Below are 27,950 nucleotides of genomic sequence, written 5' to 3'. Positions count from 1 at the left end.
ATCGTGGGCTCCCTCCGATGCCTGATGACTCTTGCATTACTCCATTATGCATGCACCGCCCGGCGTGCTTCGTTGCGCTGCCGCCGTGCTGCCTTCTCGCTCACCCACCCGTCCGGACGCTCGCCGTTCTGCCAGCCGGCATCGAGCCGGCGTTTCCGTCTGCTCTCCCTCGACGCAGCCACACTGCCACTAATAACGTCTCTCGGAAGTACATTGGCGGGAGCCGGCTGGACGGAGCTCGGCCACGGCACCAGTCCCGCTTCGACCAACAGCTCATCAAAGTCTGGGCCTAGCGGGAACTGGCTAGTCAAGGAAGTATGGTCGCAGCACGGCGAGTGCTTAATTGGCAGCAGCCACTCGTGTAAGCTTGAGCCAAAGACGGCTTGAAAGTTCCGCCATCGACTGCCAAGATCCCATGGATTCATCCCCGGCAGCGTCTCGAGGATCGCAAATGTTCGTGGAGCAGGGGCGGGTAACGGGGGCCGGTCTGTTGCGAGGACGATCGGGTACGTCACAGTGCCTTTCCAGATCCGGTCTTGGAATGGCAGACGGCTTGCTTGCCGCGATGTCCTCGTTACTTGTAGATTTGAAAAGTAACTCGAGTGACTCGGTTCGTCCAAATCGGATGCGAGGGGTGGCTCAATGCGCTCGTTGCCCATCTCGCCAATCACTGTTGGTGGTTCTGTCGCAGATCGAAGCGGTAGGCCGCTCGACAATCTCTGTAGCTCAGGCGGCAGGAGGACCGCAAGGAACATGGTCCCCGAGAAGGCATCTAAATTCTCGATGGTGGTGACGTTCCTCAAAACCATCCAGAGACTGTTGCCGAGGATGCCAATGGTAAAGATGGTAAAGAAGCCTGCAAGGCCGAGGGCGACGAGCCACTGAACCTCTAATGAGCCCTCGCCTCCCTTTGCGACAAAGGCCGCCAGAACGGACATTGAATACGCGGAGAGCAGGAAACTGTAGAGGTTGAACTGAACGAAGAACTTGTAGCTTCGCTCGCCGATGACGCCTCCAACCCACGGACAGAAATGGTCCATCTTGCGCGTACATCGGCCAGCGTCCTGGCTGTGGTGTGTGCGATCTGGTTTCCAGTTTTTGCAGCTGGGGCACCAGATAGGAAGCCCTTGCGGGTCGCACACGAACACATCGCGCTTCCAGAATTCATTGAGGCCGCGGGCAAGTCCTCTTTCGGAGTCTGCTCAGAGCGCGGACTGGATTAGCGAGGGCGCTTGGATGGCATGATCTCAACCGTCTCGTCATTTGCGAGGCTGCTCGCGAAGCGTACCTTTGGGTTGGGAGCCAATGGAGATCTGTCCGGGATCGCGCCACACCACCATGAGAAGGCGTAAATCAGTTGCGAGTACGGCGATGAGGAGGACATAGTAGACGATCGCGATCGCTATACCGGTTCCAGTTCGTGCAGGGACATCTGTGAAGCGCGTGGTTAGTGTGTTTAACGCGGGGGGTGGGCACGGAGAGCATACTGCGAGGTGGATTGATGAGATACTGCGTAACCAGAGGCCCGGTGATTGTGTACGACACATAGGCAATGATGGCCAGCAGGAAAAATGGTATGGTCTTTGCAGTTGCAAGATTGGCTCGGTTTCGCGCCTCCATTGACTGTCATCTCTCGCGAGGTGGACAAGGTGTAATGCTGGCGGTGGCGGCTTCCTCCCGGGGAAGTGCATTCATGCCATGAGGCCCGCCACTCGCATCCGCGATTAGGATGGGCTGATTATGTCGACCAACTTGGCGCGAGCAGAGGCGTGTGACAATCATGCGACCGGATACCTTAATAACATGAAGCTGTTGTTTCTGTTGTTCTGTCACGGGGAAAGCGCTGCACGTCATTTGCTCCGAGGCGTGGATCTAGCCGAAGACGGTTAGCCAGCCGCGCGAGTGGTGTTGGCATCACCACCTCACGTTTCCTTTCCGTGGGATACAGCTGCCGCGACAACCACATTGATGCGAGCGAGTAAGAGACTGATCAATCAAGTGGGCATTGCTTTTGCTCCCTCGCGTTCCTTCGCAGCCATGTCTGCAACACAAGCCCCGAAGGTGAAGAAAATTGGACCATTGTCTGCCGACGAGTACGTTGCATCTTTCCCACGCCTATGTTGGACCATGCATTGATACCTGACAGAGCGAAATGGACGGAACTTCGAAAGATCGAGGTCAGTGCCTTTTTCCTTGGAGCGTTGAGGTTGTTCCTGCCGCTGACTATCTCGCCTTTAGTGGACCGATCAGGTACGAGCCATTAGCAGTCAGCCCCTCCCACACGACTCTAACAACGCATCGACTAGACTGGCAAAGACCGAATCTGGGAAGCAGCCGCACGCAAAACCCGTGGCAAAGGAGGCGTTGATGCCGTTGCCATTGCCCCGATTCTCCGCCACCCTCACAATCCGCCCTCCACCATGATCATCCTGCAGTACCGGCCGCCGGTCGAGGCAACGTGCGTCGAATTCCCAGCAGGTCTCATCGATGAGGGCGAAACGCCAGAGCAAGCTGCCGTGCGTGAGCTCAAGGAGGAGACGGGCTACGAAGGCAAGGTTTGTGCCACAAGTCCCATCTTAAGCGCGCAGCCGGGAATGACGAACGCCACTATGCAGGTAGTTGATTGCTCGCCCACAATCGTGTCGGATCCCGGATTGACCAATGCCAACATGCAGGTGTGTCAACATCCCGCTGACTCCCTAGTGTCGACAGTGTTCACGGCGGTCAAGCTTCTACTGACTCTAACCAGATGGTCACGGTGGAGGTCAATCTATCGGAGGGAGACGACAAGCCTGAACAACACCTCGACGATGGTGAATTCATTGAACGGGTCATCGTGCCACTGCATGAACTCTACGACAAACTGCAAGGTATGTGAAGATGATGCTCGCCATGCAACGTTGCCTTCTAAGTGGTGATGTCGTCAGCGCTTTCCAAGGAAGACGGCAAGATCGTTGATGCGAGGTAAGCTTGGTCTACTCCCTGAAAATCGAGAATCGCTGACGTGATATAGGCTCTTCCACTGGGCGCTGGGCTTGCACTGGAGTCAGCGACTGAACCTCAAAGGCTGACACATCGTCGTTGAAGACTTCACCGCCCGAGGCTACGTGCCGGACATCTACGTAGCCTTTGTCGCTTATGGGTGGCACTGTGGCTCTCAGTACTTACGAGCGGGCTGAAATAGCGGAATCGTCTCCATCAAGATCAGGCAGAGATGAACAGGGCAGGTGAAGATGGACTAGATTCCTGAGTACAACGATTCGGGAAAAGGTCGATTCATGAACGTCTGTCTATCACTGTATTACGAGGCTCTATCTTCGGGAAAACTGAGGACCAAACCTATTCAACCCCTCGCAAAGTAATTGTACCCACTGTTCACCATGTCAACCGCCCTCTTAGTAGCTGCATCTTGGTTCTCCTCAAGCAAGCCAAGCCTGGCATTATCCAGCTTGTGAGAGAAGTCGCCGCATCCATCTTTGTAGAAGACCCGGGTGTACATGCGTGGTACGTAGCCACTGAAATCTCCAGCCTGCATTGCATCGTGAGCCTTCTTCCACCTGGCCTCGGCTGGTTCATGCTCAATGGTCCAGTCGGACTCCTTGTCGCCAGTGACTCGGAGAAGCGAGTCGAGCATGTCTCGCTGCGACACGAGGAAGGAGGAGACGAAGACATGCTTGTTCTTCCACATGCTCAGATATGGGCCCTCATCGTTTTCGTCCTGTGGCAGGATTGGAAGCGAGAATACGGCGGCGACGGCGCGTCCACACTGTTTCCATGTCGACGCGTTGATCTTGGTCTCGCCATCGTCGAAGAAGGTGGCTTTCTTGTTCTTGATGTCGAAGCCGTAGGCATCGGCAGAGACGGCGAGGCTGTATTCATACCAGAATGAACAAACGAGACCGACCCAGCAGCTGACGCCTAGTTTTTCAATCTGTTCCTCGGCTGGCCAGACAATATCTCCGACTCCACTTTCCTGCATCGAAGTCAGTCGATGCAGCGCACACGGGGTATAATGGCCAGCCTTACCTTTGCCATTTCCACTTGACCTTCGACATCCGCAGTATATTCGTTAGGCATGATCCAAGGGACTCCGGCCTTGGCAGCAGCATTGACGAGTTTGGTCTGGGCGTCGCCGGCACGGATGCCCATGGTGATCACGAGGGCGTCATGGCCGGTCAAGGCGTCGATCAAGGTCTGCTCGTCATCGTAGTTGACTGGAGCAGCCTTAACGCCATCTGGCATTTTACTCTTGCTCTCCGCCCGCGTGATGGCCGTCACATTATGCTTTCCGCCTTTCAAGAGTGCGTCGACGATGTACTGGCCAACAGAGCCAGTCGCTCCCACGACGGCAATGTTCTTGATATGGTTGCTGAAGCCCGCGGGCTGGTCTTTGGCGTATTGAGGAGACATTGTACGGAAGATGGAAAGAGGAGGAGGGTATTGAGCTGGCAGGTTTGGATGAGGAATGACAGAAGTGAGTGTGATAATGGCAACTTTTAATGTATTGTCTCGCCGGAGGGAAAAGAGCTGTTAACCCCGAGTACGTCGGCCGATAGAGAACGTTGTGTAACACGGCGGCGATTGCAATGCTAGAAAAGTTACAGCCGGCACACACTGAATTAATTGCGGATTTTATCAAGGTCGCAGATATCCGAGCAATGTGTAGGCAGAGGGGAGAAGACGAGGTGGAGATTACGTCAACTGTGAAGAACCCCGACCGAAAGCTTGATAAATCCGAGGCGAGAACGAGCGGAGGTTAGCGGCCGCGGCGGGGCGGCTCGTTGCCTAGTCTCCCTTCGGGAGCAGCCGGAGAAACAACACCGCCCGGGCGAGACGGGAGTCGGAAGGTGATGCGGTCACTCTGCATCGCCGACAAGCTTCGAACCTGGCCGGAAGAAGAAAAACACCAGCAGCCAACCCTACACACAACCTCGACGGCCCATCGCCTACCACCACACTCTCCATTCCTCCTTGGCATCCTGAGGGTAAAGAGACGGACCTGAGGGGCGGATTAAATTGCGCCGTCGGAGAAAATTTCAGCGGTAGTGGTCGGGTGATACTGTACTGTGGCATCGCGAGAACAGGATGCGCGTGGTACTTGGGCGCGCCGCATTGTCAAGGCGATAGGAGCATCTTCGCCCTCTCCACCACAAGCCAGCTGCCGTCATGGCCTTCCACTTCAACTGGTCCCCGCTCATCGCCGACACCGACCGGGTGCGGCAGATGCTGACCTCCTCCCTCAACAAATCGCCCAAGCCACCCATCATCGTGGATGACATCCTCGTCAATGAGCTGAACCTTGGTCGTACGCCCCCGAGCCTGGAGATACTCGAGGTCGGAGATCTGGCGGAGGACCGCTTTCGAGGCATCTTCAAGGTGCGCTACGAAGGCGATGCCTATCTCACGCTCAAGACACGCGTCCAGGCGAATCCGCTCAACACCTTCCTCAGCACCAAGCCGACATTCGCCAGCCCCAACCCGTTGGCGGCAGGGAGTGGCTTGACCATCCCTCTACAGATCACGCTGTCCGACATCAGACTGTCCGGGTTTGTGATACTGGTCTTCAGCAAGCAAAAGGGCATCACTCTGGTCTTTCGAAACGACCCGCTCGAGAGCTTGAAAGTCTCCAGCACCTTCGACAGCATCCCCTTTGTGCGCGACTACTTACAAAAGACAATCGAAGGACAGCTGCGAGTCTTGTTCATGGAAGATCTGCCGGCGATAATACACCGGCTGTCTTTGCGCGTCTTCGACTCGGAAGGTCGCAGCATCGGCCCTAGCGGCGACCGAGAAAAGACGGACGATTTCCTGGCGGCCTCCGATATCCCCTCACCGACCACTCACGACCCCTCGGCACCGTCCACGATGGACGACGGTTCATCCGCCGAGCCTGTCTTCCCATTCGATATCCCCACGGAAATGTACGCTACGTTCTCCCAGAAGAATCTGCTTAGGCTGGCAACGCTCAGTGAAAGCCAACGAACTCTGAGCCTCTTCACCCCTCCCATCAGAGACGCTGTTTTTCGAGCACGGGCCTGCGCTGCGGAGCGGGACGAGCTGAACGAAGACCATGCGACTCCACTCCAGAGGCCCACGACCTTGAGCGCACTGCAGTCTACACTGGGCATATCTACCATCAGCGGATTATCATCAGCGTCTTCATTCGCTTCCGAAGCACCCTCATATCTCTCTCGGCCCAGTATCACGAGTCTCCCGTCCGTGTCCACCACGTATAGTCTGGGCAGTGGTAGCCGGCGGTCACATCCCACCCGAAAGCGGAAGAACCGAGTGGTGAATCTTCGTCGGCACCGTGATGGTGCTACGGATGGTGCGTCAGACGGTGTCAGCATCAGTAGCGGTTACGAGGACTCTGTGAGCAGAAGCGAAAGTGCCAGTGCGTATGGCTCTACCGCTCCTGTTAGCGCGGAGGATAGCACCGTTCCAACCAGCGCACCCGCAACGAGTGTACATCCGAAAGAACGCGAAGGCGAAGTGGACACTCCCCACGTCAGTCCGAAGAAGAAGCGGGATCTCGAACGAGCGCACAGCACCCTCGACCGGGTGATATCAAGTGCGGACGGGCCTGCAGCACTGCGGCCGTCCACCCCTCAGTATCTTACCAATCCGCAGATGCTGGACGAGGATGACACTCCGCGTGCCTCGATCTACGTAACTGCCGAGCGTAATAAGCCGGATCGGGTGCCGGCAGCAACCACACCATCGGAAGCCGCCAGGCTGTCCCCACTTCCACGGTCAGCATCCGAATTGAGCATTTCCGACCTTGTCTCGGCCTTTCCAATGCATGGCAGCAGTTCTGGAGGCATTCTGGAGCAAGCGTGGATGATGAAAATGGCGAATGAAATTGCCAAGAGAGTGGCGGAGGAGAAGCACCGGCACGGGGCCAAATGGCAGCAGCCGGATGCAAGTGGGCATGGCGATGCCCCGCCGGCATACGTGTCGTAGTCGGATGGGCAGGGAATACGCATTGACGTGGGCTCACGTGCCCTCCCTTTCTTATTGATATTTGCGAGCGAAGCATTTGTGTGGTTCGGCATAGCGGTATGACGACGAATCAATGAACTACGATAGCTTAGGTTGATACCTCACTCCACAATCTCAACTCCCTTGGCGCATGCTTATGCGCACAAATCGACTTCCAAACGTCCCTTACGCAGCCTCATCCCCCTGGAGTAAGCGTTCCACAGCCTTTACTTTGTCCTCCGCCGTCTGACGCTTGTCTGTCCGCGAGCCAACACGGATATCGCTCTGGATCCGGACAACTCCGTTCGCGTGCAATAAGCTATGACATTGACCAATAATCTCCATGACCTGTGACCACGAACCCTCTTAGACAAAGGTCAGCACGAATAAGGTGATAGCCAGATGGGTCGTGCGGGAAGACACACCCAGCGTTGTGCCCGCAGAGTGCATGTGGTATATCACTCCCGACTTCTGGAGCAGGCGCTGCACTGCGGCGACCTCTTTCGAGACCGAGGCCGTCGGCGTGCCAATGGGAATGAGGCAGAAGTCTAATCGGAATGAGATTAAATGGTCTGGATCAGGTCGAGAAGCGGCATCGACTGACCAGCGGTACACGCCGAGGGAGTGGGGAGCTTTGTAGGATCGTCGTCGGGCATTTTGGGAGAGAATGGACTGAGGTCAACCGCTGGTTGGGAATAATCGTGAGCACTCATATATTCGTGGGAGAGTGCGGGAGAAGTTGGTGTGGAGAGGTGGAGCTGCATGACTGACCGCACCAAATTCCGGGGTGCAGCCACTTCACCTCTTCACCCTTGCTGACTCTTGCCTTCCGCATCCATGGAACCTACGCTCTTCTTGGAAACGACATGTGATCAGAGATGGCCGGTGAATATTGCGAATCGTCACCGACCCGTTTTGGCCGGCACATAAGCGAACGACAATGTCGGTAGAGGTCTTCTACACCGCGCATGAACATCCACAACTCCATGCCACGAAACCTCCTGGACCCTCTGTCCGGTGCATTCTGAGGTACCTCGCCGAAGGCGGTGCGAACTTTGTGTTCCACATATTGCCACGGACCTCCGACGATGCTCTACCGCCCGCTCTCGAGGGGAGAGTACTCCGCTTGCGTAAGGATCTTCCTCATGTCCAGAGCGCCAAGGAGCAGGCCGAAGCTTTCCAACGGCACTTCGAACCTCTATTTGCGCCGCAGCATCTCGTCCAGCCCGAGCTCATAGCCCTTGGCGACGGCTTCTCGTCTCTGGTCAACGCAAGCCTCGCAACCCTGGAAAGATCTGCCGGCCGCGACACCCACTCCCTCTCTCGACACGAAACATATGCATTATTACTCGCCGACATGACCTTCAACGCTCCTTGTACGGGGTTCCAGATGAAGCCCAAGTGGTTGGCTCCATCTCCGAGCGCTCCCCATGGGGCGAAGCGATGCCGCACATGTGCTTTGCGCGCATCGCGAGTCGCTCACCAGCGCTCTACTCCCACCGATGCCCAAGCATTCTGTCCGTTGATGCTCGTCAGCGATGATCCCCGGGACAGAGAAACCGCTGCAAAGATGGTCACGAGCTGCCCCGTTCTTCAACGCTTCCTGACTTACGATGCATCCAGCTTATTCTCAACGCTGCGTGAGGGTCAAACCACCTTTGATCCTCGGGGAGTATTGGCGCTTACCGCGGATGCAAGTGCCGTAAATGAATTGTGCAAAGCCATGACGTTGAGAGACTGCACGCTTTTCGCCAGGCATACCTCTCATGGGCCGGTCGAGGCACGCTTGGCAGACCTGGATCTAAAGCAGCCTGCAAAGCTCCCACAATGGGCCAAAATCGAGCAAACCTTGACCGAGCAAGGCTGGTACACCAACGAGGAGGATCCGCAACATTGGAGTAGAGAGCTCATGTGCCAATTGTCTCGAGGGGTCAAAGGGGTATAAACCTACCCTCATCTGAGAGCCTTGATCGTTTTCTATGCACGACAATCAACCATCATCTCACGTTCGTCGCCAATCCCCAAATTGGCCGCGGAAGAAGATGGCAATGTCTCAATAGCACATCAGGTCGTCAGTATCTAGTATGGGGGCCACTTGTCGGGTATGAGTCCCTCCGAGTCTCTGCCACAACAATACATGCAAACGGTGATGGTGGAGAATCAGATTCACGGAAGTCTCAGACGCTCGTTCCAAATGGCGAGAGCCTGCGGGGAACATCAACGGACGTAGCAGCGCAAAACGGCGGGATGAAGCTGAAGGCCAATCGTTACATGCGGGCGAATACGACATCGTTCTGCTCGATTGCCGGTGTGGTCGCTAATGTGTACATTCTCGGGCAGGACGGCAGGGGGAATGCGAAGAAGCACCGGATTCTGATCCAACGCCTCCAGACTTGCGATGGTTCATTGGCATAAGAGCTTCTCACAGTCGGCGGCGCCGCGTCAGTCGAGATTTGCGCTGGCCGACGACTGAATGGACGGAATGATGCTTTCGGTACTCTCGCGCGACAACAACATGCGCATTCGCAAATGAAGCGGACTGTAGGATGGGCGAATTGCGAGGAGTGGCCGTCATGACGAGGCTGACTGAGACCGTCCAATGAGCTCGGACCCAGTGCGCTTTCGGGTCTGACAACGCTGTCCAATCAAACGCCCATCCTGTCAGGCACTAGATCTGAACGCCATCGTGTGCAGTCTCGCATTTCGACAACAAAACATCACAACTCGCTACGCTAGCAAATGGGAACGAGAGTCGATGGAATCGCGCGTGACTTATGTACAATCATTTTACATGCCCGGTCTCACAAATATTTCAGTGGCTCTTCGAACCCCCGCGACGATGCCACCCACTGCCGCTCCATGATGGTCCAAGGCCGTGCTCAATGAAAAAGCCGTTCACTTGCGCGTAAGTGAATGGATGTGTGTATTGCAAGTTCAGTCCGTGACCGCTCCCAGGAACTGCCAGTTTCGTTAGTTTCACATTTGCAAAGCTCATCAACACTGGAAGCGTACCAATAACGGTCTGGTAAGCCGAAGCGTTTGGGAAGAGACGCTGCGCTGCAGCTGGGAGAGTTGGATATCCTGTGAAAGACTGATCGCAATTACCTCCGCAGAATGGAAGGTCGTTCTGGCCGGAGATGACCAGAACCGGTCCGGTGAATTCAGTAGGCGGTCCGTCGGCAGCACTGCCAGCAGTCAAGGTCAGGAATTCGCCAACGGTCGGTGGCGCGCCGGTGCTCGCCAGGAATGGCAGGATGGTTGGGTCGAACTCGTTTGGTCCCAGAAGATCTTCTTCCAGAGCAGCCGTGCCCCCGGGCGCTAGATAACCTAGCGGGTACTCCGGAATCAACGGTTGCGCTTCGACGAAGTCGCTGGCCAGTTCGAAGAAGTCGAAATATAACGATTGCGTCGAGTAGCCGGTCAAAGCTACGCCATCCCAAACATTTGGATCCATCTTCAAGACGCCCACCGTCTGGATGGATCCGAATGAGTGTCCTACATGCAGCACCTTCTCGAACTTGGGGATGCCTTGAATGGAGCCCTCGCGTAGCATATTGGACAGAGATTCGAGGGTTGCCATCTGAATCCAGCTCTGCACAAAGTTCAAGGGATCGCCATGCTGAGACTCCCCGATACCGAGTCGGTCGTACGCAAGTGTTGCGAAGCCGTAAGTCCCGACGGCGACATTGGTGTAAGAGTAGTTGTAGTTGTTGAATGCCAGATTCCAATAGCCGCGATCAAAGCCAATGCCGTGAGTCAGCACCTGGATGACATCCGGTGCGCCTGCGGCCGGCTGACAATACGTTGCGGTGATGTTGAATGTTCCGCTGACAGTTGCGTACTGCACACAAATCAGCCCGTCGTACCATACTCTGCTACCATGTGACATGAACTTACCCCTTCCAAGCTGGCCTGAGTGAAGTTCGTCCCTTGACGTGTGAGTTCCAGCACGAAGTTCGTCACCTCCACCTCGGTCTGTGGGTTCAACGACTCGGGGAATCTTCCATTCCTAGCTGAGGCAGTGACGGGAATCGTCAGATTGGTGCAACTCGGCTGGCTCACGCAATGGTTGACGAATAACGCCGCAACGAGAAGCACTATGCGTGCGGCCATCATGGTGGAGTTGAAAGATTGCAAAGATCTTGTTAATGAACAAAGATTGATGGAGTAGGGGCGTTGCTCGACATCATTTATATCACTCGTCGACTGCGGCCTAAGTTTGTCATTACCTTACTCACGATTTACGTTTGAAGTGTAAGCATTTCTCACGGAGGATGTGCCGCTGAACTCCACGAAGGCTGAATAACTGATTGATAAGTGTTGACAAATGGTGGCCGTATTCTCGTAGTGCCCTCGCCAATGCAGCTCCGCTACATCAAAAGCCTACCAGCGGTGGTGTCGACACTCACAGCCTCGTCGTGATCAGCTGGCAAGGCTGGCGAGGAGCTACGCTTCGACATCTACCCTACAAGCAGCGACAGTACACTCAGCACTGTTCAACAGAAAGCTTCCAGTCTCGATAGAGTTAATTAAAGCAATCACGATCTATACTCTACAATTCTGATAGCTCCATCTAGATCGTCTTTAAGCCAGCCTTTGCAAAGCGCACCAAGCCGGTGCCACGACGGATAAGACAGGCATTACGCCTTTCGCAGCTCAAAGTCTCGTGGTCCGGTTGGGCATGGTTCCAAGGATTGCACCACACGTACCTACCGGTCGAGCGCTTCCCAGGGATCGAGACCAGGTGCCTTGACAAGCTTGCCCGACTTCCATATGTGGGTGATGTTCTTGGGGGATCTCAACACCTCCATATCATCCAGCGGATTTTGGCTGAGCGCGATGAAGTCTGCATCGTAGCCCACTCGGATTTGACCGCTTTTCGGCCCTTGTCGACCTAGCGATTCCGGTCCGTTGGCTGTCGCTGCTTCAATCGCCTTCAGAGGCGTCATGCCGGCCTCTACCGCGTAGACAACTTCGCCGCCGTTCAATCCCGGGCTAAGGACCGTTCCGATCCCTCCAAACAGATCGGAGCCAATGGCACACTTCACGCCAGCCTTGATTGCGTCTTTGTACGCTTTGAGGTGTGCTTGCGCGACGACCTTTGCTTTCTCGAACATCTCACGAGGGTACTTGTCCTCATTGTCAAGTATACTGCGTATTGGCGTTATCTGCCTTTTGATTAGCAACTCTGGACGTCGAATCATGTTGATCCTCACTCCCCAGGAGCTACTCACGGTGGCTACAAGCATCACATCATGCTTTTTCATTTCTTCGTAAACCTCATCGTCGCCAAATGAATCGTGCTCAATCACTTTGAAGCCGGCACGAATGGCGGCTAGAATGCCGGCTTTGCCCACAGCATGCGCCGCACAGACGAGGCCCATCCGACTAGCTTCGCTGACGATGGTCTCGAGCTCCTCGTCAGAGAATTGCTGGAGCATCGGATCATCATCTCGGGAGGTGATCCCTCCGCTTGTCAACACTTTGATGATCTTGGCGCGTCGACGCAAATTCAGGCGCACGGCTTTGCGGCACTCTTCGAGTCCGTCGGCCAAAATCACGCCAGACATTCCCGCATCAGCGCCGGGAGCATTCACGCTGAGTCGTTGCCTGGCGCTGGCATAAGAGACTCTGGAGGTTCTTGATCAGCTTCGCTTCTGTTTGGCGGTGCTTACACGAGACTCACTCAAAGACATCGCCGTGTCCACCAGTCATGCTGATAGCAGCACCGGCTCCATACAGAGTTGGCCCGAGAAGCAGCCCTTCGTCGATCACGTTCTGGAGCTCCGGAGCATAGCCACCCAAATCCACGCAAGAGGTGAAGCCCGCATAGAGGGTGTCCTTCAAGGCTCGGGCATTCCTCGCGCCCGCCTCGATGGGATTGCCTAATGCCATGTTTTGCATGTCAATGGGCCGTTTCGGTGATGCGCCAAAGAAATGCGCATGACATTCCCACATTCCGGGCATGAGTACCGGAACATGTTGCAGATCTACCTTCGCATACTCCGCTGGAATGGAGGTGCAAGCGCCGACATAAACAATCTTCCCTTTCTCGGAAATCACAGCTTGGTTTCGAAGCGGTTTGCCACGCCCCGGGAGTAGGCAGCTGGCGAAGAGACCGGTGGCTTGGTGAGTCTTCTCTGCCAGAGGCCGCGGCACAACAATCCAGTCACACATTGCGAGACGTTAGGCTCGGTATCAAGGCTCGGACGGAGGGAGCAAGAAAGAGAGAGCGGCCTGTCCAGTCTGCTGCCGTAAGAACTTCAATGATAGACGTTGGCGCATTGCCAGGCATGTCAGCAACACGAAGTCTCCATTGATACCCCACATTGTGAGACGAAGGTTTCGGCTCGTCCCAGGCCGCCAAACCTTAATTGCCAGGCGAAGCTCAATTCGTATTCAGGGTTTCGAAATTTTGAGTCGGTGAAGCTTTCCATCCCCACCGCATTGCACCATTCTTGCACCTACAAACACCCTCGCTCCTGCGGCGTGGTCCAGAGGCGTGTACAGCATGAACGCCTAGTCTTGCTCGCCTCGTGTGCGTCCCTAATTGTGCTCTTGACGGCCATTGGGCGGGTGAGAATACCCCAACCAGAATCTGAGGCATTGCCGCTTCCAATCATGGACCCTCCTGCGCCCATTGAGACCTCGCGTGCGGATGCGATGCTGGCAGTCGACGAGAATGGGACACTGTCCCCTCCAGGCCGTCGAGAGATCTACACTCCTCCTCCGCAGAAAGACGATACAGATGTCGTCCGCATGGCCCCAGAGCTCAACGATCCTATCACTAGTGTATACGAACCTCCGTCTCTTCAAACGCCATCCACTGTCCGGACGAGCTCCAAAGGTCGGCACGAAAAGTCTCCCCCAAGCAGCCGGGATTCACTGGCAGGATGGCTGCGGCAAGGCATGGTCGATCACCAACTCGGCCTATCGATGAACCTCATCCTCCTGATCGGCTTCAGCTGGCTCCTATTTCCCACTCTGCGCGGACGCATGGCTGCGTTCTACTCCCTCGCCTACCCCATTGGGCAGGGAGACTTCGGACAGGGCCCTAGAGACTTGCAGCTCGTTGGCGCTCTCGTCGTCATCTTCACTGGCATCCGCGCGTTCGCCCTCGACTACATCCTCATCCCTCTCGCTTCGCTTCTTGGAGTCAGGCGACGGAAGCCAAGAGTGCGGTTTGCCGAGCAGAGCTACTTGCTGTTGTACTATTGCATTTACTGGACTTGGGGCCTTCAGATCTTCATGAAGGCCACTCCCTCCTCCCTCGCAGAACCGGCACTCACCCTCGAGAATCTCCTCATCTCTCTGTGGACTGGATACCCACTCCTCCGCCTGGACGCAAGTATGAAGCTGTATTATCTCAGTCAGCTGGCTTTCTGGGTCCAGCAGATCCTTGTCATCCACATAGAGGAGAAGAGGAAGGACCACTATCAAATGTTGACTCACCACGTCGTTACGATCGCACTTCTCTCCACCAGCTACGGATACCGACAGTGTCGAGTGGGCAATGCCGTGTTGATCTGCATGGATATCGTGGATCTGATCTTTCCAGTAAGTGTCACGACCCCTGACAGTTGACCAAGCGCTAACTCTGCACCCTGCAGCTCGCCAAGATTCTACGATACCTGGGACTGCAAGCAGCGTGCGATGCAGCCTTTGCCCTCTTCGTCGTCACATGGCTCGCTGCGCGACATGCGGCATATTTGACGATCTGTTGGAGCATCTACGCTCACGTAAACGAAGATGCCATGTCGTACGGTACATACTCACTACGGCAGTCGACGGAGACTGGCCGAGCTTCCGGGGTCAGGCTTTCAGCGGACGGCGGACGGGAGGTCTTTTCAAACGTCTTCCAGCCTTTCCTCGATCCGACCGCAGAGACGGTGTCGTTCAACGCACGCATTCGGTGGACCTTCCTGGGGCTGTTACTCGGGCTGCAATGCATTACGCTCATGTGGTTCGTCATGATCTGCCGCGTAGTCGCTCGAGTGCTGCGCGGAGAAGGCGCCGATGATTCACGATCGGACGATGAAGAAGATGTCGAGACGGGACCTCAGCCGACTCAGCCAACGTCGAGCTCCGTTGCGGCGAAGAGCAAGCCTTTTATCGAAGTGGAAGCGACCGCGGACCAACTCTCCTTTGGACAGGGGAGAAGGACGGGCGCGGAGCAAGTGAGCAAAAGGCGGAGCAAAGGCTTCTCATCTGGCCTGAATCTCGGTGATAGGAAGGAAATTCTCAACCGGATTGGCTGCTTGAGCGACGAACAGTTGGCACGAGAGCGTGAGAAGCGTGAAAGTAGCTCGAGCGGGCGATAACGCCGGCATTGCTTCTTGGTGATCCTTGAGCAAGCGGCACAGTGAACTTCGAGCAGATTCACATCACTTGACGATGAAATGGGAAGTGGCGGCGGCGAAGTGCGGATGCATCAGAGCGAGAAAAAGATATTCTCAATGCCCATTCCACCTCATCACATGTCTTAAATCAAGTCGTCCAAGATTACAGGGACCATCTCCAATAAGTGTCCCGGCTTACATTGCTTGACGCCCAACTTTTGGAAAGACTCGGTACTTGTACTCCTACGCTATCTTGCCGAGCTTCTACCAACAACATTCCAATCAACCAACATCATCCCCCTTCAACAGTATCAGACTCGTCTCGGAGGGCGGTTAGAGCGCAGTTACCGCAGCCACAAAGCGCTCAGTCCTCTCAGAACCAGTCGTCATCGTCACTGTCGAACTCTGCGTCGAAAATGTTAGAAGGCCACTGCGAAAGGGTAAGATGTCGGTCATGCAACTCACTGGCCTTGGTCGGCAGCTCGTCGCCGGGCTTGAATTGTCCCCAGGCGCAGAACACTCTGACAGACCTAGCACCATGGGTCCAGTCGCCATACAGGCCGTTGGTCCCATTCACGGGCAAGTCATCCATGAAATCGATGCAACCCGATTCGTACTGTGTCTGGACTGACCCATACGTATAGCCATCCCCGTCACACTCGGTGCCCGTATACCTAATGCACAATTCGTCAGTTGCTGTTGCCGAGCAAGGAGAGGGAGCGGCCGATCCCGCCACGGAAAGGGCACGCGACAAGATCACTTACACGGCCACTGTGCAGCGAGGGTCGTCGAAGGTGGTGTCCCAGTGATGCAAAATGCCCCCAATCATGGGCAAGGGATCGTGCGGTCGCACGAAGTAGGAACCGAAGATGTGATCCATAGTCTTGCAAGTTCCACTCTTCAGCTTGTGTTTCTGTTCAACAGTAAGCGTACCGCATGACGGGAAGCGAGTGGGATGTATCGTCGACGGGACGCTGCACATCGAATATGCACCAGAGGGGTTGCAACTTACGTCACCCTCGCCAGCGCAGTTGGAAGAAGAGTATTTGATGACGTCGATGGTGAGGTTGGGGTCGTCATCTTCCAAGTCGGGGTCGTCCTCTTCGTCGTCGCGCTTCACGACGGCGTCGTTGGAGATGGCCATATTCGCAGCGTCATCGAAGGAGACGGCAATACCGGAGTTCTGCAGCGCAGCGGCAGAGATCGCAGAGGAAGGAACATCAGCGGCATGGATGGCTAGATCCGTGGAGCTTGCATCTGGGATGACGGCGGCCTTCACGGTGGCGACGACGGCCAGAGAGGTGGTGATGATAGTGACGCGCATGTTGTCTTGTGGTTGTGGTTGGCTTGATCTTTCAGGTATTGTTGAGCTTGAGAGTGAGGTAACGAAAGGAGAGATGAGGCTAAAGCGATGAAGGAAAAAGAAAGAGCAAGCAGAAAGGACGAGCTTTTATACCCTTTGCTTTGGAGAAAGGCCACGAATTCGCAGTGCGGTGCGCGAAGCTAGAAAACTTATCTCCTTGGGTCGGCAGAGCTTGGTCGGTCAGAGCCATGGTGAAGAGATGGGGCACCCGTGTAAGGAGGTTGGATGTAGGGGCGGAACATGAGTGTGGTGGTGGCCAGGAGTGCCAACCGTGGCTGTTGAAGATGCTACCCGCCTTTCTTCTCGCCATCTAACCTTGCACATCGGCGTGATTCGTTCATGATAAGCACATCATCGTAACAATTATCGTTGTCTTCATTTGGCTGGAGCGAACATTGCCACTGCGTCCAGATCCGGCGGGTCGAATCGCCGCTCTCAGCTTCGGAACAGCGTCGGACAGCTCTTGCATCTTTGCTGATATCCAGTTCGCACGGACGCATGATAATCAGATATTGACGCAGCGAGTAGAAACGTCTGTATTGATTTCGACCCTCTCAACTGCTGAAATGTGTGTCTCAAACCGTTCGACGTTCCGTGGTATGCCGATGGCCAAATCGATATCCAGAGCTCCGTCGTGCGGTCCTCGGACAATGCGAGCCATCGTAATCTTGGCGCGAGAATACGATCAGCACACATTCTAACCAGACCTTTTGGACCTGACGGCGCGGTTGGCCACCCACGACACAATATTGTACCGGAGATGAGGTGCGAAAGCGCATGAGCCCAGACGTCACAGTTTGGAAGCTTGGCCCCTGATTACCTACACATCGCCTTTAAGAAATGTACCTTACGTAGCAGGTATTGAAAGAACACACATTGACTGAACTTCGGGCTTTGGCTGGATTGATTTGAGTTGCAAGCGTGACAGCTGATCTATGCGTGCTCTCAATTCTGGCCAGACGCTCTTGCCCTGACATTGATCGTTGTCTGATACGCCCTTCGTGCGGGCCCGCATCCGAGATGGAGCAGCGCGCAGGGCGGTTCTGGGATAACCAAGCACCAAGCGCATCCCTTCATCCCGCCTCTAGCATCTGCACCATCCCCAGCGTGCTTGCGGCCCTTTCCGCCAGCTCAACCCCCGATCTCACTCGCTTCTGCACCCTCTTAATAAGCCGGACCACTTCCTCGCCCTCCTCGCCATCCTCCGCCCACTCCACCAGCTTGTGGCTGTACAGATCGACCAGCACGAGCATCACGTCGTAGGCCAAGTAGACATTCTTCGGCGAAGCAATGCCCTTGAGACACCATTCGAGAATCGATACCAGCTGCTCCGCCCGCCGGCCGTCAAGGGCAATCCGTAATGCCGATCGGTGTCGAAGCGCTGTCACCAGAGTTACCACCTCCGCGTTCTTGACCGTGCCATCGTCTGGCTGCAACACTTGATCGAGCGCCAAGCCGTACTCGCCTCCACGTAGACTTCGCTGCCACGCACTGAGCTTCTTCATGCTTTGTCTTGAGCGCTCGTTGCCCGTGATGACAATGTCCGCGCCTTCGCCTTGAAAGTCTTTGCCACGGTCGCGTGCGCGGACGCCTTGTCGGAGATCCTTCTTGCGTTGCTTGCGTTCGTATTCATCACCTTCACCCGCGAGCAAGGCTTGCATCTTCTTCTCCTTTTCCTTTGCTCGAACCTTCTCTGAGCCAGCTAGACGGGTGCGCAGTGCTAACAGGCCGGACTGCAGTCCAACGGCTAGATGCCTGTCCTCAGCTCCGGCGTTAATGACGGCGAGAGACAGTATCGGGGCTGAGTACTTGATGCCCCCAACGACTTCCCAGGATGTGACGTCGTGAATCTTGACGTGGCCGTCCAACGCTCCGGTGAGGAGGCGGCGGGAGTTTTGCGCCGTGCTCAGAGCGGTTACGGTCTTCTGATGAGCACGCACGAAATGCTCGGGTCGGCCGGCGGTGAGGTTGAGAATGCTCACTTCGTTCCCGGCAGCTGCAGCGAGCGTTGAGGCATTAAGTGGAAGGATACATTCGATTGGCGCGGCATGCTTGAATGTCATCACAGCGCCCTGCTGTCTCGAGTCCCACAGTCGAACGGTCTGGTCGTAGCTACCGCTTGCAATCATGCTCTGCTGTTCCGGCAAATAGCAACCAGATCGCACGTAATCTGCATGCCCGACTCCGGTCCATTTGGCGACGTCTTCTGTAAGATCCCACGCCCTCACTGTGCGATCGTCCGAGCAGCTCATTAGGTCGGTGAGGACGCTGGGGTTCCATCGAACAACGTGCACGGGTTGTCGATGTGCCTGTGCGCCCCTCCATTGTTTCAGAATCGCTCTGCTCCCGGTGTCGAACGCTTGTACAGTGCCACTGTCTCCGCCCGCCAGTAGAATGCGTCCATCTCGTCTCAAGACACCGCTACGTGCAGTGTCTTCCAGCCCAAACCGACTGATGCTTTTGACCAATTTGCGAGTTTTGATGTTGAAGATTTGCACTCTGCCGCCGCTGGTGACAGCGAAGACGTCGGCTTGGCTGCCAGAGGGATTGTGTGTGGGCGTGGTAATAGAGGTGACGGCGGAGTTGTGAGGCGACGGCAGAAGCACTTGGTTCTTGAACGTCTTCCAGTATGCTTGATCGGGGGTCAGCGCGGCCGGTCCTGGCGGTGCGCGAGCGGGCAGTAAAGGCCGCACTTCGGCCGCCATCCTCGCGACTGTCTTCGGTCTGTCGCCGTGTTATGATGTGCAGTTGTTCATGGATGTACGTTCACACCGCAGAGAAGCTTTCGAGGTTTGGAGATCTTATCTGGAAATTTTTGGCTGACGGCAAGCGGCGGGCGATCCCGTTCATCTGCCGCTGTACCAAATACTACTATATCGTTCTTCCTGGCCCATTTGTCCCATCTCATCGAGAAAAGTGGTATACTACGCGCTGCTGATCAAGTAGCCGCCGAGAATATTGCAAGAGACCGCACAAATGGCCATCTGAAGAACACTGAAGTCAAGCACACCGTACCGAAGCGCCGCAAACATCATGCGATTGAAATGGGGAACTGCCTAGGACTATGCTGGCCGTCGGCGAATGCGCACTGACATAGAAGCGCAACCGCTCCGCTGCTTGCATATCCACATACAAATTGTACCACCATCGCCACACTATCCTTGCTGTCTCTTCCGCTTGCCCACTTGGGCAGAGAAACCAGTCTTGATCGCGGTGACACTCCTCCGACTTCCACACGAGTTGCACGTGACGAAGTACAGTCTGTTCTCGCCCTTGTTAAGTTCCGTGTCCATGCTTCTGCAAGTCTTGCACGAGACGTATTCCAGGATGTATCGGCGCAGGACGTTTTCGATCTGCTTCTGCTGGAAGCGACCCTTGATGACTAGGCGTCGGCTGCCGTCCACGGAGCCGCTGGTACCCAATTCCGCGAACAAGAATTGAGTGACATGCTCGTCGGTTCTCTTCATGCGCTTGCAGATGTCCGCGATGTTTGCGAAGATGGTCTTCTTGTTGCCTTCACGCAGACACTGCGGGGGTGGGATCTTGTAGGACTTGCCGCCGGCGGAAGCGAGGTCGGGATGAGAGTCGTGAAGAAGGGTGAAGAAGCGGGAGAGCAGACTTTCGTAGTTGATGGGCTTTCCTTCGTCGTGCGCCCAGATACCCGTGCCTTTGATCGGGTCGCCGTCTTGCACGCCGGCCACTTCATCCGCCTTGGTCTCGTCGTCGGCAGGAGTGGCGTCTTTGTCTTCGCCCGCCTCCGCGAGCTTCGCCTCGAAGTCATCGTCCGCGGTCTTGGGCTTCTTCTTCTTTTTCTTCTTGAGAGCACTGAGGTCCAGGTCGTCCACATCCTCTCCCGCCGCCTTCTCCTCAGTCACCGCAGTCTCGTCCTCCTCCTTCTTCGCCTTCTTTTTCTTCTTCTTCGCCAGGCCCTCGAACATGGCCGTCATCTCATCCACTTGCTTGTCCTCTGTCTCGCCGTTGGCTGGCAAAGAATGTGACTCTGCGGATTGCTGACGGCCCAACGTCTCGGTCGACTCGGTCACTTGTCCAAACTCGTCCACGATGGTTTGGCCTTCGGCAAAGGCCACGCTTTTGCGCTGCTTGCGCTCTGTGACCTCGGCCATGATTGTGGCTTGGGGAGGTTGTCGATCTGTCGCAGCCAGTGTATCGTTGAAGCGATGCAGGTGGTGGGTGGCCGATCGATTTCTGAGCAGAGAAGTGAGTTTGACTCATGAAAACGTCAAGTGTGTGCAACTTCCACCTCTTGCCTCAGGCTTCCATGCGGCGGCCCGCTCCCGCGACTAACCAGAGCTTAACCGGGTTTGGAGACAACAAGAACATAATGCTCGGTGTCCATTCAACCACACACTGCACTCCTTGTCTTTCATTCAAAATGTCCGGTCCGTCCTCTTCTTACGCGGAGATTGCTCCGCCCAGCGTTGCCGACAGCGATGAAATCGATTCCCTCCCGTCCTCATCCGCCGGCTCATCCACCTCCGTCTCTCCCAGCGAGGAGTCCGATGCCGAGCGAGAATGGCGGGAAAGTCTACAACAGTTGGAATTGCTATTGACAATGGTGTTGGTGCCGTACCTCGGCAAGTACTTTGGAAGGAAATGTGCATATTGGGGTGAGTGGATCCGAAGCATCTGTCCCTCGAGGTGGGCCATTCAAGGGTAGAAGAGACCACACCGCTCACACCTTTCTCACTACTAGGCTGGGCCAAGTTTATGGAGTGGAAATATCCCGTCAGCGTGGAAATTACGAACCCAGGACTCTTCAAGGCAGCTGGTGCTGTCGAGGCCGTTGCTTCGCTGTGAAGGACCGTGGGGAACAACATCCTCACCAACATCTCCCTCGGCACATCCTAGACGACCAAGCCCGACCATCCCATCAGACTGATGCGAGCAATGAATGTTGTGCAAATCGTGCAGCAGGGGAAGGTCTAAAGTACAAATGAAGGTGGTCTGACCGTGGCGAGCCATCTCGAATACTGCATCTGTCGCGGATGAACCGACCCCGCGCCCCAGCATCATGCAGACTCTCATGAGCTGAGAAACTCCCGAAAGGCACCGGTATGTACTCAATTTCCACCGGGATGTCAGGTCATCGACTTTGGCTAATCAATGCCGCAGATATGCGCATGCATGGAATGCTACAACCGCGCCGGGTACTTGTGTCGTGAAGTCGGCCGTCTGGGTGGTGGCTGTGGAGAGCGCCGTGGTCGCGTCCCAAGCTTACCCGTAGTGGATAGCGCTGCTGGAGTCTAGATTACAAAGGCGTGAGCTAAAAATGCCAAATGTCGGCGAAGTGGTTGACCTCAATGCCAGAACTTCAAGTGAGCTTGCTGAGTATGATGTGAAGCATGTCAAGGCAAGCCGTTGCTCCCGTTGAGATGAAACAAATAGGTTGGAACAGGATGATGGCCGTCAGACGAATAGAAAATACACGCCAACCCGTAACCGCCGAATGCTGGATATCCTCGACCCGTCAATACCAACACCATAGAGCAAATGCTTGCCAAGCGGGCAGGGAGATTAGCGAACGCTGATGTCTGGCAACATCCCAGTCTACGCCCCAGCGTGTGCAGAAAGGTAGGCTGCCACTGCGGCCGGGTTCCGAGTTTGCATGTACACCGTTCCAGGTCCTAGCAGTTGGTCAGTCTCAGGAGTTCAAGGGGCTTACGACTCAACATGGCTTACCGGTAAACTTGCACACCAGGCCTTCTCCCGCACTCATGTTACTGATAATACCACCGCTCGCGATTCGTTCGAGCACGTAGTTGCAATTCCAGGCCACCAGATGACCGTTGTCCACCACGTACAATTCCTTGTCTTTCAGATCTTTTCGAATGATTGCGCCCATGCTCATGATCCAGCAAATGCCGATCCCGCTTATCTTGTACACAAACAAGCCCTCGCCGGAGAACAGGGCCTTGCTGAGGCTCTGGCGGACATACTCCCTAACAATGCCCTGTGTGGAAGCCATGAAGGCATCGCGGCCCACGTTCCACGTCTCGTTCCCGGGCAGTCGAAGATTGGTGACGTCGCCGAGGGTATGCGGGGCGAGTAGAATCTCGCCGGGGCCAGTGTAGTGGCTGTGTGCGATTTCGCCACCAATCAGCATCTTCTTCATGCTGAACTTGATGGCACCCTTCAGGGTCATGGTAGGTGACATGGCGATCATGAGGCCCGGCTTCACGGTCAATGGGCAGCCGATAGCCAGCTGGATGGTGACGATGGTATTGGTGTCTCGGTGGCTGATGCGATAAGAGCCGCCGTTGAAGGTGCCCGTGTCGTCCACGGTGGCACTCGCCCCGACGAAGCCCATGCCCATTGGCGACATGGGGCCTCGCATGCTGAAAGGGGAGCGTGGGGAGAGGGGCATTTCGGATTCCTTCACTGGTTCCTTCTGCTTTTCTGGAGGATATGAGGTGGCTGGAGGTGCGGCATAGACTGGAAGGGCCTTCTCTGATTGAGATGCAGCAATGGCGCTGGAATTCTCAGAGACGGGGGGGCTGATAGAAGGGGGAGCGGCGAAGGTTGGAGGGGAGACATGCTGAGCTGGCGGCTTTCCGGGCGACTTGGGCGTCTGAGGAGGCGGTGGGTAGTAGCTTTGTTGAGTGATTGCTGGAGGCGGCTCGAAGTGCTGGTGCTCTCCTGGGTCCGAGTCAGTGTGATGTTTTCTTGGAAGGTGGCTGAAGGTGAATACCGGTTGGAATGGAAGGAGGTGGAGCTGGAGAAAGGCAATCAGCAATCTGTAGTCGTCGCCAGCAGCAGTGAACCTACGAGGATAGAATTGAGCAGACATGATATCTGACTGGCTCGCAGAGAATCGCATGACACTGCAGTGAAGGTGGAGATGCAATGCTATACGGCACAGGAGAGATGGATCGACGAAGAGAGCGAGAGGCAGGAGAGAGAGGGAGAGATGCACGAGAAGACAGCAAAGATATATCGAGACCAACCAACCTTGCTCATTCCCGCTCCTGGGGAGAGGAAGCACGCGCATGGCCCAGTGTCGTGTCGTTCACCGAGCTGCACGGCCATTCAAGCATCCCATTGGCTGCAAGACTGGCCGCGAGCCGCCAGCGCACCACAGACTTTGGGGCTGGCGCTTAGCAGTGAACGATCGGCGGTGTTGGGCAAGCGGCAGTCGGCTGCTGGGTGCTCGAATGGTATGGCATGGTGTGGCGTGGCATGGCATGGCATTTCGCACGCCTCCCAAGTGTTTGCAGATGGTCTGGTGAGCTGGTGGAAGATGTTTCTGCAAGGTGAGGAGGCGTTTGTGGGGTGGCAATGGTGGGGATGGACCAACACTGCCGGAGACAATGGACCAATGGCGAGCCTTGCTACCCCGGAATTCATCGCCATGCACGTGCTGACCCGAGTCCACGTCCACGTGCACGTTCAGCACATTCGAGCGCACCTCATGTTGGGTGTCTGTCGACTCTCAACGGTTTTGTCGCGGTGCAGAGCAGGCCCTCGCTTCTTCGGTCCGTCGTGAGTGATCCTTACCTTGTCATCACTGCACAGCCCCAGGTTTTAGTCTTAGGTATGCGAGCTGACGGCGACGGGAGGCATTGGAACTCCGCAAAGTCTTCACGCTAGGCTGCATTGGTACACCGCCAGGAATCGGTGTCGAGTTGGGCGATGAGTAACAATCCGGCCGCCTTAATGCCGCCTGCCCTGCTCGCCCGGCCCTCGACCTTTTCCCCCATCCCTCCCTTCTCGCCGCATCACACCGTTGCGTGCCGCGGTCGCAAGCTCACCAGCGCTCCCACGCTTTGGACGTGAGCAGTCACACCAGACGACTCCGTCACTCTCCGCCAGCCGGAAATCATCCTCAACCCAACCATCAATCCCGACAAATATCAATCCTCCCCGAACGACCAACATTTCCGCCGAACCCAATGGCTCTTCCGACCACCATGGAGCTCCCCACCTACTGCGTCTATCGCGAAATCCGACCCGACGGCTCCGTCGACCTGGCCGCTCCACTGCACTTCTTTCCCCCGCTAGGCTCCGACGAACTCTTCGACGCCCTGCGTTCGAAATTCCCTCATCTGAAGTCCCACTCCGAAAGAGTCGGCCAGGCCAGCATGCAATTCTTCCTCGAAGAAGACCTGAGCCAGTTCCCAACTCCCCTGGCCCCACCCTCCTCCACCAACGTCTCCCCCTGGGAGCCTTCCCTACCATCTTTCTGCTCCGAAACATCGGCCTGGAGCAGCCCGGACGCTTTCGATCCCGCGACTCCACACAGCTCGCCGCTCTCTCACCCTCTGAGCCGGCAGCAGTCCATGGCCACATCCGCCACTGCGCCAACCAGCGCCACTCCTCCCGCTCTGGAGCGAATGACCTCGGTTTTCACCCTCGCCGACTACCCTCAACCGAAACAACACGTCCGGCGGAAAATGACCGACCAGGAAAAGGCCGACTATCGCCAGCGTCGTCTTGCCAAAGCCTGTGAAAAGTGCGCAAAGAGAAAACGAAAGGTAGCTCTCCCCTTCTCTGTTTCCCGTTCCATCACTTACTCATCCCATCTCTAGTGCACTCATACCCACGAAGGAATTGAAGTCGCCTCACTCAAGACGGCAAAAGTGGTCAAGCCCAATGCTGCATCGCTCAAGAAGTCTGCGGCACCAAAGCTACCCAAGATCCAAGATGCTGATGACTGGGCCATCCATCCTACCGCGGATTTCGGCTGCCCACCCTCACACGGCATGAGCTCGCTGTTCGACGAATCTGGCTTGCAGCTGTCCGACTCTTCGTCGGGTCTGGACTTCGATGACCTGCTCGCACCTCTGCAATCACAATGGCCATGGAGCGATACCCCCGATTGGACGCTGCTAGATCCGACTCAGGACGCATCGGTCGCGGCGCACGACCACACACCACAGTGCCGATCCAATCGCTCCTCTACCCAACCATTCGCCCTATTCGATCAGCCGGAGCCGACATGGCAGGGGAATCCCATAGCATGTGCCGACGGAGAGAACTCCCACGGTCGCGAACCGCAACTTTGCGAACAGACTGCGCCATCTGCAGAGGCATCAGTTCTGTACCAGCCATGTGTGAACCCCACGCTACTTCACGATCGCCGCAATCAGCAGGACACGCGCCACGCGGGTAGTCCTGATTGCCAAGACGACATACCACATGTCTATCGGAAGAGACGTGCGAACGGCCATGCCGGAGTAGACGAGCTGCTACAAGGGACCCAAAGGCTCATTGAGACTGCTGCGGATGGCAGGAGTCAGCAGCGCTCGCCCTCGCTGGCCGTCAATACGAAGTCACACCAATCCTCAGAGACGCTTGAGCGGCTTCTGAATCACAATCCGCAATCGGAAGGAGAGTCGCATAGGCGCGATACCAGGAACGTCAGAGGCCTCGGCCTCGTCAGTGCGCCTGGTCTCAGCCGCGGCATGCTCCAGCAGAACAGCTCCACGTTAGAGACTCGGACGCTAGGCGAAGGCATAACGTCCAGTGTTGATCCACGAACTCAACTCTACATGCTCAAACGACGCATCCCGAACGCTCTACACAGCATTGTCGATCGCGACAACTCGGGCTCCTCTATGAATGGAGGGCCAACGCTGCAAATCCATATGACTGCAGGGCCAACCCTGCAAGTCATACCTCGGGAGCAGACGTCGCCAGAGCAGCAGTGCGTGCGTGCTGAGACAGGCATCGCTGCTGGCGTCAACGGCCCTGTGCACACTCGTCCACGCGCTGCATCGGTGAGCGGCTTCGCTGCGGGCAGTGCAACGCTGCAGCAGCAAGGGATCTGCGAAGAGTCCCGCCTGTCTGATCATGTGCGCCGCCGGGATCACTTTGGTAGAGGACTTTCCTTTGGCCTGCAAGCTTTTCGAGCCGTGGCTGGCTTGGTTTGCTTGTTGGCGCTTTGGTCCAGGTTTGCGTCGCTGGACGCGAGCCTTTCCATGGCGCTGCTTGCCCTCTGTGTAGGGCCTGTCTTGGAAAGCAAGGGCAGCGGACGGGTGGGCGGAGTCGCAAGGCTGCTTCCCGCGTTGCTGACCGCTTAGTTGAGGTGGTATAGCACGGCTCTGGTCGTGCTACGCAATAGAAGGTTCATAGACAAATGGCATACAAATTTGCATGCGAATGTTTACTCAAACTGTCACTTTGATCCGTCTCGCCGTAACGCAAGGCTTTGAGATGACTATGGGATGTGTGCTATGCACGCGCTCGAGTGCATTTCTCCCTTTTTAATCCTCCTCGACGCTGGTTAACCTATCAACCAAAGCCGCTTCTCTCCTTGAGGACACTTCCTGCGCGAGTATCAGTTCCGCTCCATAGAGAGTGTCTACACGGCGAGAGGATGCTCACCTCGATGGCCGGCGCGGCCGTGTGCCACGCGGCCATCAGCAGGCATCTCAAGGACAATTCATTCTGCAGCCTGCTCCTGAAAGCCAACCTGTCCTTGCTGGTCTTGATGGGAATCTTATCAAAGCCTTGTGTGCGGTAGTTGCGGATGAGATGGAGCATCATGAGCTCGGGAAAGTCGTCAAAGGCCTTCATTGCCAGCGCCTGCGCAGATCGCCAGTAGAAGATGGCGCTGCTCACGAAGCCTATGCAGGAGCCGATGGTGAAGCCCACAGCTGCCAGCGGGCCTACCCAGGCTGTAAGATACGCGGTGGTGACACCCCCGAGAGCCTTGGAGTCGAAGAATGTGTCAGTGAGGATGGGTTCTCGAGCGAAAGGCCAGGCTCAGTACCGCGGAAGCCATGTTGCTCGTCAACATATTGAACATGAAGATTCCGCGGCCACTCGGGGCGACCCAGCCGCCTACCGATCGCAGCAGCGAGGCAATGGACGTGGGGTGCTGCTCGTCCTACAGAGAAGAAGTCAGCGAATTCTCATGTGCCGGATCGACGCGTTAACGCAACGACTTACATTGGCCAGCGACATGGTTGGATCTCGAGGCGTGTTTTTGAGTGAGGTGCACGTGATGATGGGATGTCGGATGTGAATTGGATTGCCTCGGTGTTCGAGACGACTGACATCTTGACGCCTGCCACGCTCGAAACGACCCCGGGGCTCTTCTCTTGGCCGATCGGCGTTCAGCCTCACCTCAACCATTCGACCGGCGCAGTGTTTGACGGTCTCGATGCCCTCGAGACGGGTGTACAGACAATTCCATGCTAGCGATGGGACTCTCACTGTTGCAGAGAAAAGCGATGCTCGTCATTGCCGGTGCAGATTCCCTTGTATTCGGATGGCCGAGTTCCAGGTAAGTCGATCATAGAGTG

The 27,950-nt window shown here is 56.0% G+C and overlaps 16 protein-coding genes across 16 annotated transcripts; 6 read left to right on the top strand and 10 right to left on the bottom strand.

Annotated features, from left to right (window-relative positions):
- Nucleotides 1–44: 44 nt before the first annotated feature.
- On the bottom strand, nucleotides 45–1,620 carry BDY17DRAFT_324938 (DHHC palmitoyltransferase-domain-containing protein; the record flags this gene model as incomplete). Its single annotated transcript, XM_033737284.1, has 3 exons — nucleotides 45–1,198; nucleotides 1,289–1,432; nucleotides 1,488–1,620. 3 exons carry the CDS (start codon nucleotides 1,618–1,620, stop codon nucleotides 45–47), a joined length of 1,431 nt encoding a protein of 476 aa, XP_033589240.1.
- Nucleotides 1,621–1,946: 326 nt separating this feature from the next.
- BDY17DRAFT_298939 (NUDIX hydrolase domain-like protein) lies at nucleotides 1,947–3,366 on the top strand. The gene is made up of 8 exons (XM_033733825.1): nucleotides 1,947–2,093; nucleotides 2,147–2,177; nucleotides 2,239–2,250; nucleotides 2,307–2,555; nucleotides 2,616–2,675; nucleotides 2,750–2,870; nucleotides 2,928–2,964; nucleotides 3,014–3,366. The coding sequence occupies exons 1-8, from the start codon at nucleotides 1,969–1,971 to the stop codon at nucleotides 3,069–3,071; spliced, it is 693 nt and encodes a 230-aa protein (XP_033589239.1). The 5' UTR covers nucleotides 1,947–1,968; the 3' UTR covers nucleotides 3,072–3,366.
- BDY17DRAFT_324936 (putative oxidoreductase CipA) lies at nucleotides 3,344–4,410 on the bottom strand (the record flags this gene model as incomplete). The annotated part of the gene is made up of 2 exons (XM_033737283.1): nucleotides 3,344–3,973; nucleotides 4,027–4,410. 2 exons carry the CDS (start codon nucleotides 4,408–4,410, stop codon nucleotides 3,344–3,346), a joined length of 1,014 nt encoding a protein of 337 aa, XP_033589238.1.
- Nucleotides 4,411–4,854: 444 nt separating this feature from the next.
- Nucleotides 4,855–7,094, top strand: BDY17DRAFT_298933 (uncharacterized protein). Its single transcript, XM_033733824.1, has one exon. It carries the CDS (start codon nucleotides 5,167–5,169, stop codon nucleotides 6,961–6,963), a length of 1,797 nt encoding a protein of 598 aa, XP_033589237.1. The 5' UTR covers nucleotides 4,855–5,166; the 3' UTR covers nucleotides 6,964–7,094.
- On the bottom strand, nucleotides 7,095–7,725 carry BDY17DRAFT_298931 (uncharacterized protein). The gene is made up of 3 exons (XM_033733823.1): nucleotides 7,586–7,725; nucleotides 7,407–7,529; nucleotides 7,095–7,346 (listed from the first exon to the last, which is right to left on the bottom strand). Exons 1-3 carry the CDS (start codon nucleotides 7,692–7,694, stop codon nucleotides 7,168–7,170), a joined length of 411 nt encoding a protein of 136 aa, XP_033589236.1. The 5' UTR covers nucleotides 7,695–7,725; the 3' UTR covers nucleotides 7,095–7,167.
- Nucleotides 7,726–7,785: 60 nt separating this feature from the next.
- Nucleotides 7,786–9,046, top strand: BDY17DRAFT_163879 (inositol-pentakisphosphate 2-kinase). The gene has a single exon (XM_033729747.1). It carries the CDS (start codon nucleotides 7,922–7,924, stop codon nucleotides 8,924–8,926), a length of 1,005 nt encoding a protein of 334 aa, XP_033589235.1. The 5' UTR covers nucleotides 7,786–7,921; the 3' UTR covers nucleotides 8,927–9,046.
- A 747-nt stretch (nucleotides 9,047–9,793) lies between these two features.
- BDY17DRAFT_251478 (uncharacterized protein) lies at nucleotides 9,794–11,094 on the bottom strand (the record flags this gene model as incomplete). Its single annotated transcript, XM_033731176.1, has 3 exons — nucleotides 9,794–9,939; nucleotides 9,994–10,822; nucleotides 10,879–11,094. The coding sequence occupies 3 exons, from the start codon at nucleotides 11,092–11,094 to the stop codon at nucleotides 9,794–9,796; spliced, it is 1,191 nt and encodes a 396-aa protein (XP_033589234.1).
- Nucleotides 11,095–11,489: 395 nt separating this feature from the next.
- Nucleotides 11,490–13,268, bottom strand: BDY17DRAFT_281736 (amidohydrolase). The gene is made up of 3 exons (XM_033732061.1): nucleotides 12,668–13,268; nucleotides 12,216–12,612; nucleotides 11,490–12,149 (listed from the first exon to the last, which is right to left on the bottom strand). The coding sequence occupies exons 1-3, from the start codon at nucleotides 13,156–13,158 to the stop codon at nucleotides 11,691–11,693; spliced, it is 1,347 nt and encodes a 448-aa protein (XP_033589233.1). The 5' UTR covers nucleotides 13,159–13,268; the 3' UTR covers nucleotides 11,490–11,690.
- A 142-nt stretch (nucleotides 13,269–13,410) lies between these two features.
- Nucleotides 13,411–15,491, top strand: BDY17DRAFT_298927 (TLC domain-containing protein). The gene is made up of 2 exons (XM_033733822.1): nucleotides 13,411–14,538; nucleotides 14,592–15,491. The coding sequence occupies exons 1-2, from the start codon at nucleotides 13,603–13,605 to the stop codon at nucleotides 15,300–15,302; spliced, it is 1,647 nt and encodes a 548-aa protein (XP_033589232.1). The 5' UTR covers nucleotides 13,411–13,602; the 3' UTR covers nucleotides 15,303–15,491.
- On the bottom strand, nucleotides 15,492–16,104 carry BDY17DRAFT_298925 (uncharacterized protein). Its single transcript, XM_033733821.1, has 2 exons — nucleotides 15,786–16,104; nucleotides 15,492–15,725 (listed from the first exon to the last, which is right to left on the bottom strand). Exons 1-2 carry the CDS (start codon nucleotides 15,891–15,893, stop codon nucleotides 15,654–15,656), a joined length of 180 nt encoding a protein of 59 aa, XP_033589231.1. The 5' UTR covers nucleotides 15,894–16,104; the 3' UTR covers nucleotides 15,492–15,653.
- Nucleotides 16,105–17,756: 1,652 nt separating this feature from the next.
- On the bottom strand, nucleotides 17,757–19,388 carry BDY17DRAFT_251352 (WD40-repeat-containing domain protein; the record flags this gene model as incomplete). Its single annotated transcript, XM_033731165.1, has 1 exon — nucleotides 17,757–19,388. One exon carries the CDS (start codon nucleotides 19,386–19,388, stop codon nucleotides 17,757–17,759), a length of 1,632 nt encoding a protein of 543 aa, XP_033589230.1.
- Nucleotides 19,389–19,838: 450 nt separating this feature from the next.
- On the bottom strand, nucleotides 19,839–20,807 carry BDY17DRAFT_251754 (domain found in IF2B/IF5-domain-containing protein; the record flags this gene model as incomplete). The annotated part of the gene is made up of 1 exon (XM_033731200.1): nucleotides 19,839–20,807. One exon carries the CDS (start codon nucleotides 20,805–20,807, stop codon nucleotides 19,839–19,841), a length of 969 nt encoding a protein of 322 aa, XP_033589229.1.
- A 269-nt stretch (nucleotides 20,808–21,076) lies between these two features.
- BDY17DRAFT_317258 (uncharacterized protein) lies at nucleotides 21,077–21,501 on the top strand (the record flags this gene model as incomplete). Its single annotated transcript, XM_033736078.1, has 2 exons — nucleotides 21,077–21,311; nucleotides 21,398–21,501. 2 exons carry the CDS (start codon nucleotides 21,077–21,079, stop codon nucleotides 21,499–21,501), a joined length of 339 nt encoding a protein of 112 aa, XP_033589228.1.
- A 750-nt stretch (nucleotides 21,502–22,251) lies between these two features.
- BDY17DRAFT_324925 (tryptophan RNA-binding attenuator protein-like domain-containing protein) lies at nucleotides 22,252–23,491 on the bottom strand (the record flags this gene model as incomplete). The annotated part of the gene is made up of 4 exons (XM_033737282.1): nucleotides 22,252–22,328; nucleotides 22,384–23,340; nucleotides 23,393–23,416; nucleotides 23,470–23,491. 4 exons carry the CDS (start codon nucleotides 23,489–23,491, stop codon nucleotides 22,252–22,254), a joined length of 1,080 nt encoding a protein of 359 aa, XP_033589227.1.
- A 1,102-nt stretch (nucleotides 23,492–24,593) lies between these two features.
- On the top strand, nucleotides 24,594–25,229 carry BDY17DRAFT_311096 (uncharacterized protein; the record flags this gene model as incomplete). Its single annotated transcript, XM_033735500.1, has 1 exon — nucleotides 24,594–25,229. The coding sequence occupies one exon, from the start codon at nucleotides 24,594–24,596 to the stop codon at nucleotides 25,227–25,229; it is 636 nt and encodes a 211-aa protein (XP_033589226.1).
- Nucleotides 25,230–26,809: 1,580 nt separating this feature from the next.
- BDY17DRAFT_298913 (uncharacterized protein) lies at nucleotides 26,810–27,936 on the bottom strand. Its single transcript, XM_033733820.1, has 4 exons — nucleotides 27,595–27,936; nucleotides 27,416–27,532; nucleotides 27,028–27,354; nucleotides 26,810–26,969 (listed from the first exon to the last, which is right to left on the bottom strand). The coding sequence occupies exons 1-4, from the start codon at nucleotides 27,778–27,780 to the stop codon at nucleotides 26,907–26,909; spliced, it is 693 nt and encodes a 230-aa protein (XP_033589225.1). The 5' UTR covers nucleotides 27,781–27,936; the 3' UTR covers nucleotides 26,810–26,906.
- Nucleotides 27,937–27,950: the final 14 nt, after the last annotated feature.

The sequence above is a fragment of the Neohortaea acidophila genome, assembly GCF_010093505.1.
Source record: "Neohortaea acidophila strain CBS 113389 unplaced genomic scaffold BDY17scaffold_6, whole genome shotgun sequence".
Classification (NCBI taxonomy): domain Eukaryota; kingdom Fungi; phylum Ascomycota; class Dothideomycetes; order Mycosphaerellales; family Teratosphaeriaceae; genus Neohortaea; species Neohortaea acidophila.
This window is presented reverse-complemented; position numbering and strand designations above follow the sequence as displayed.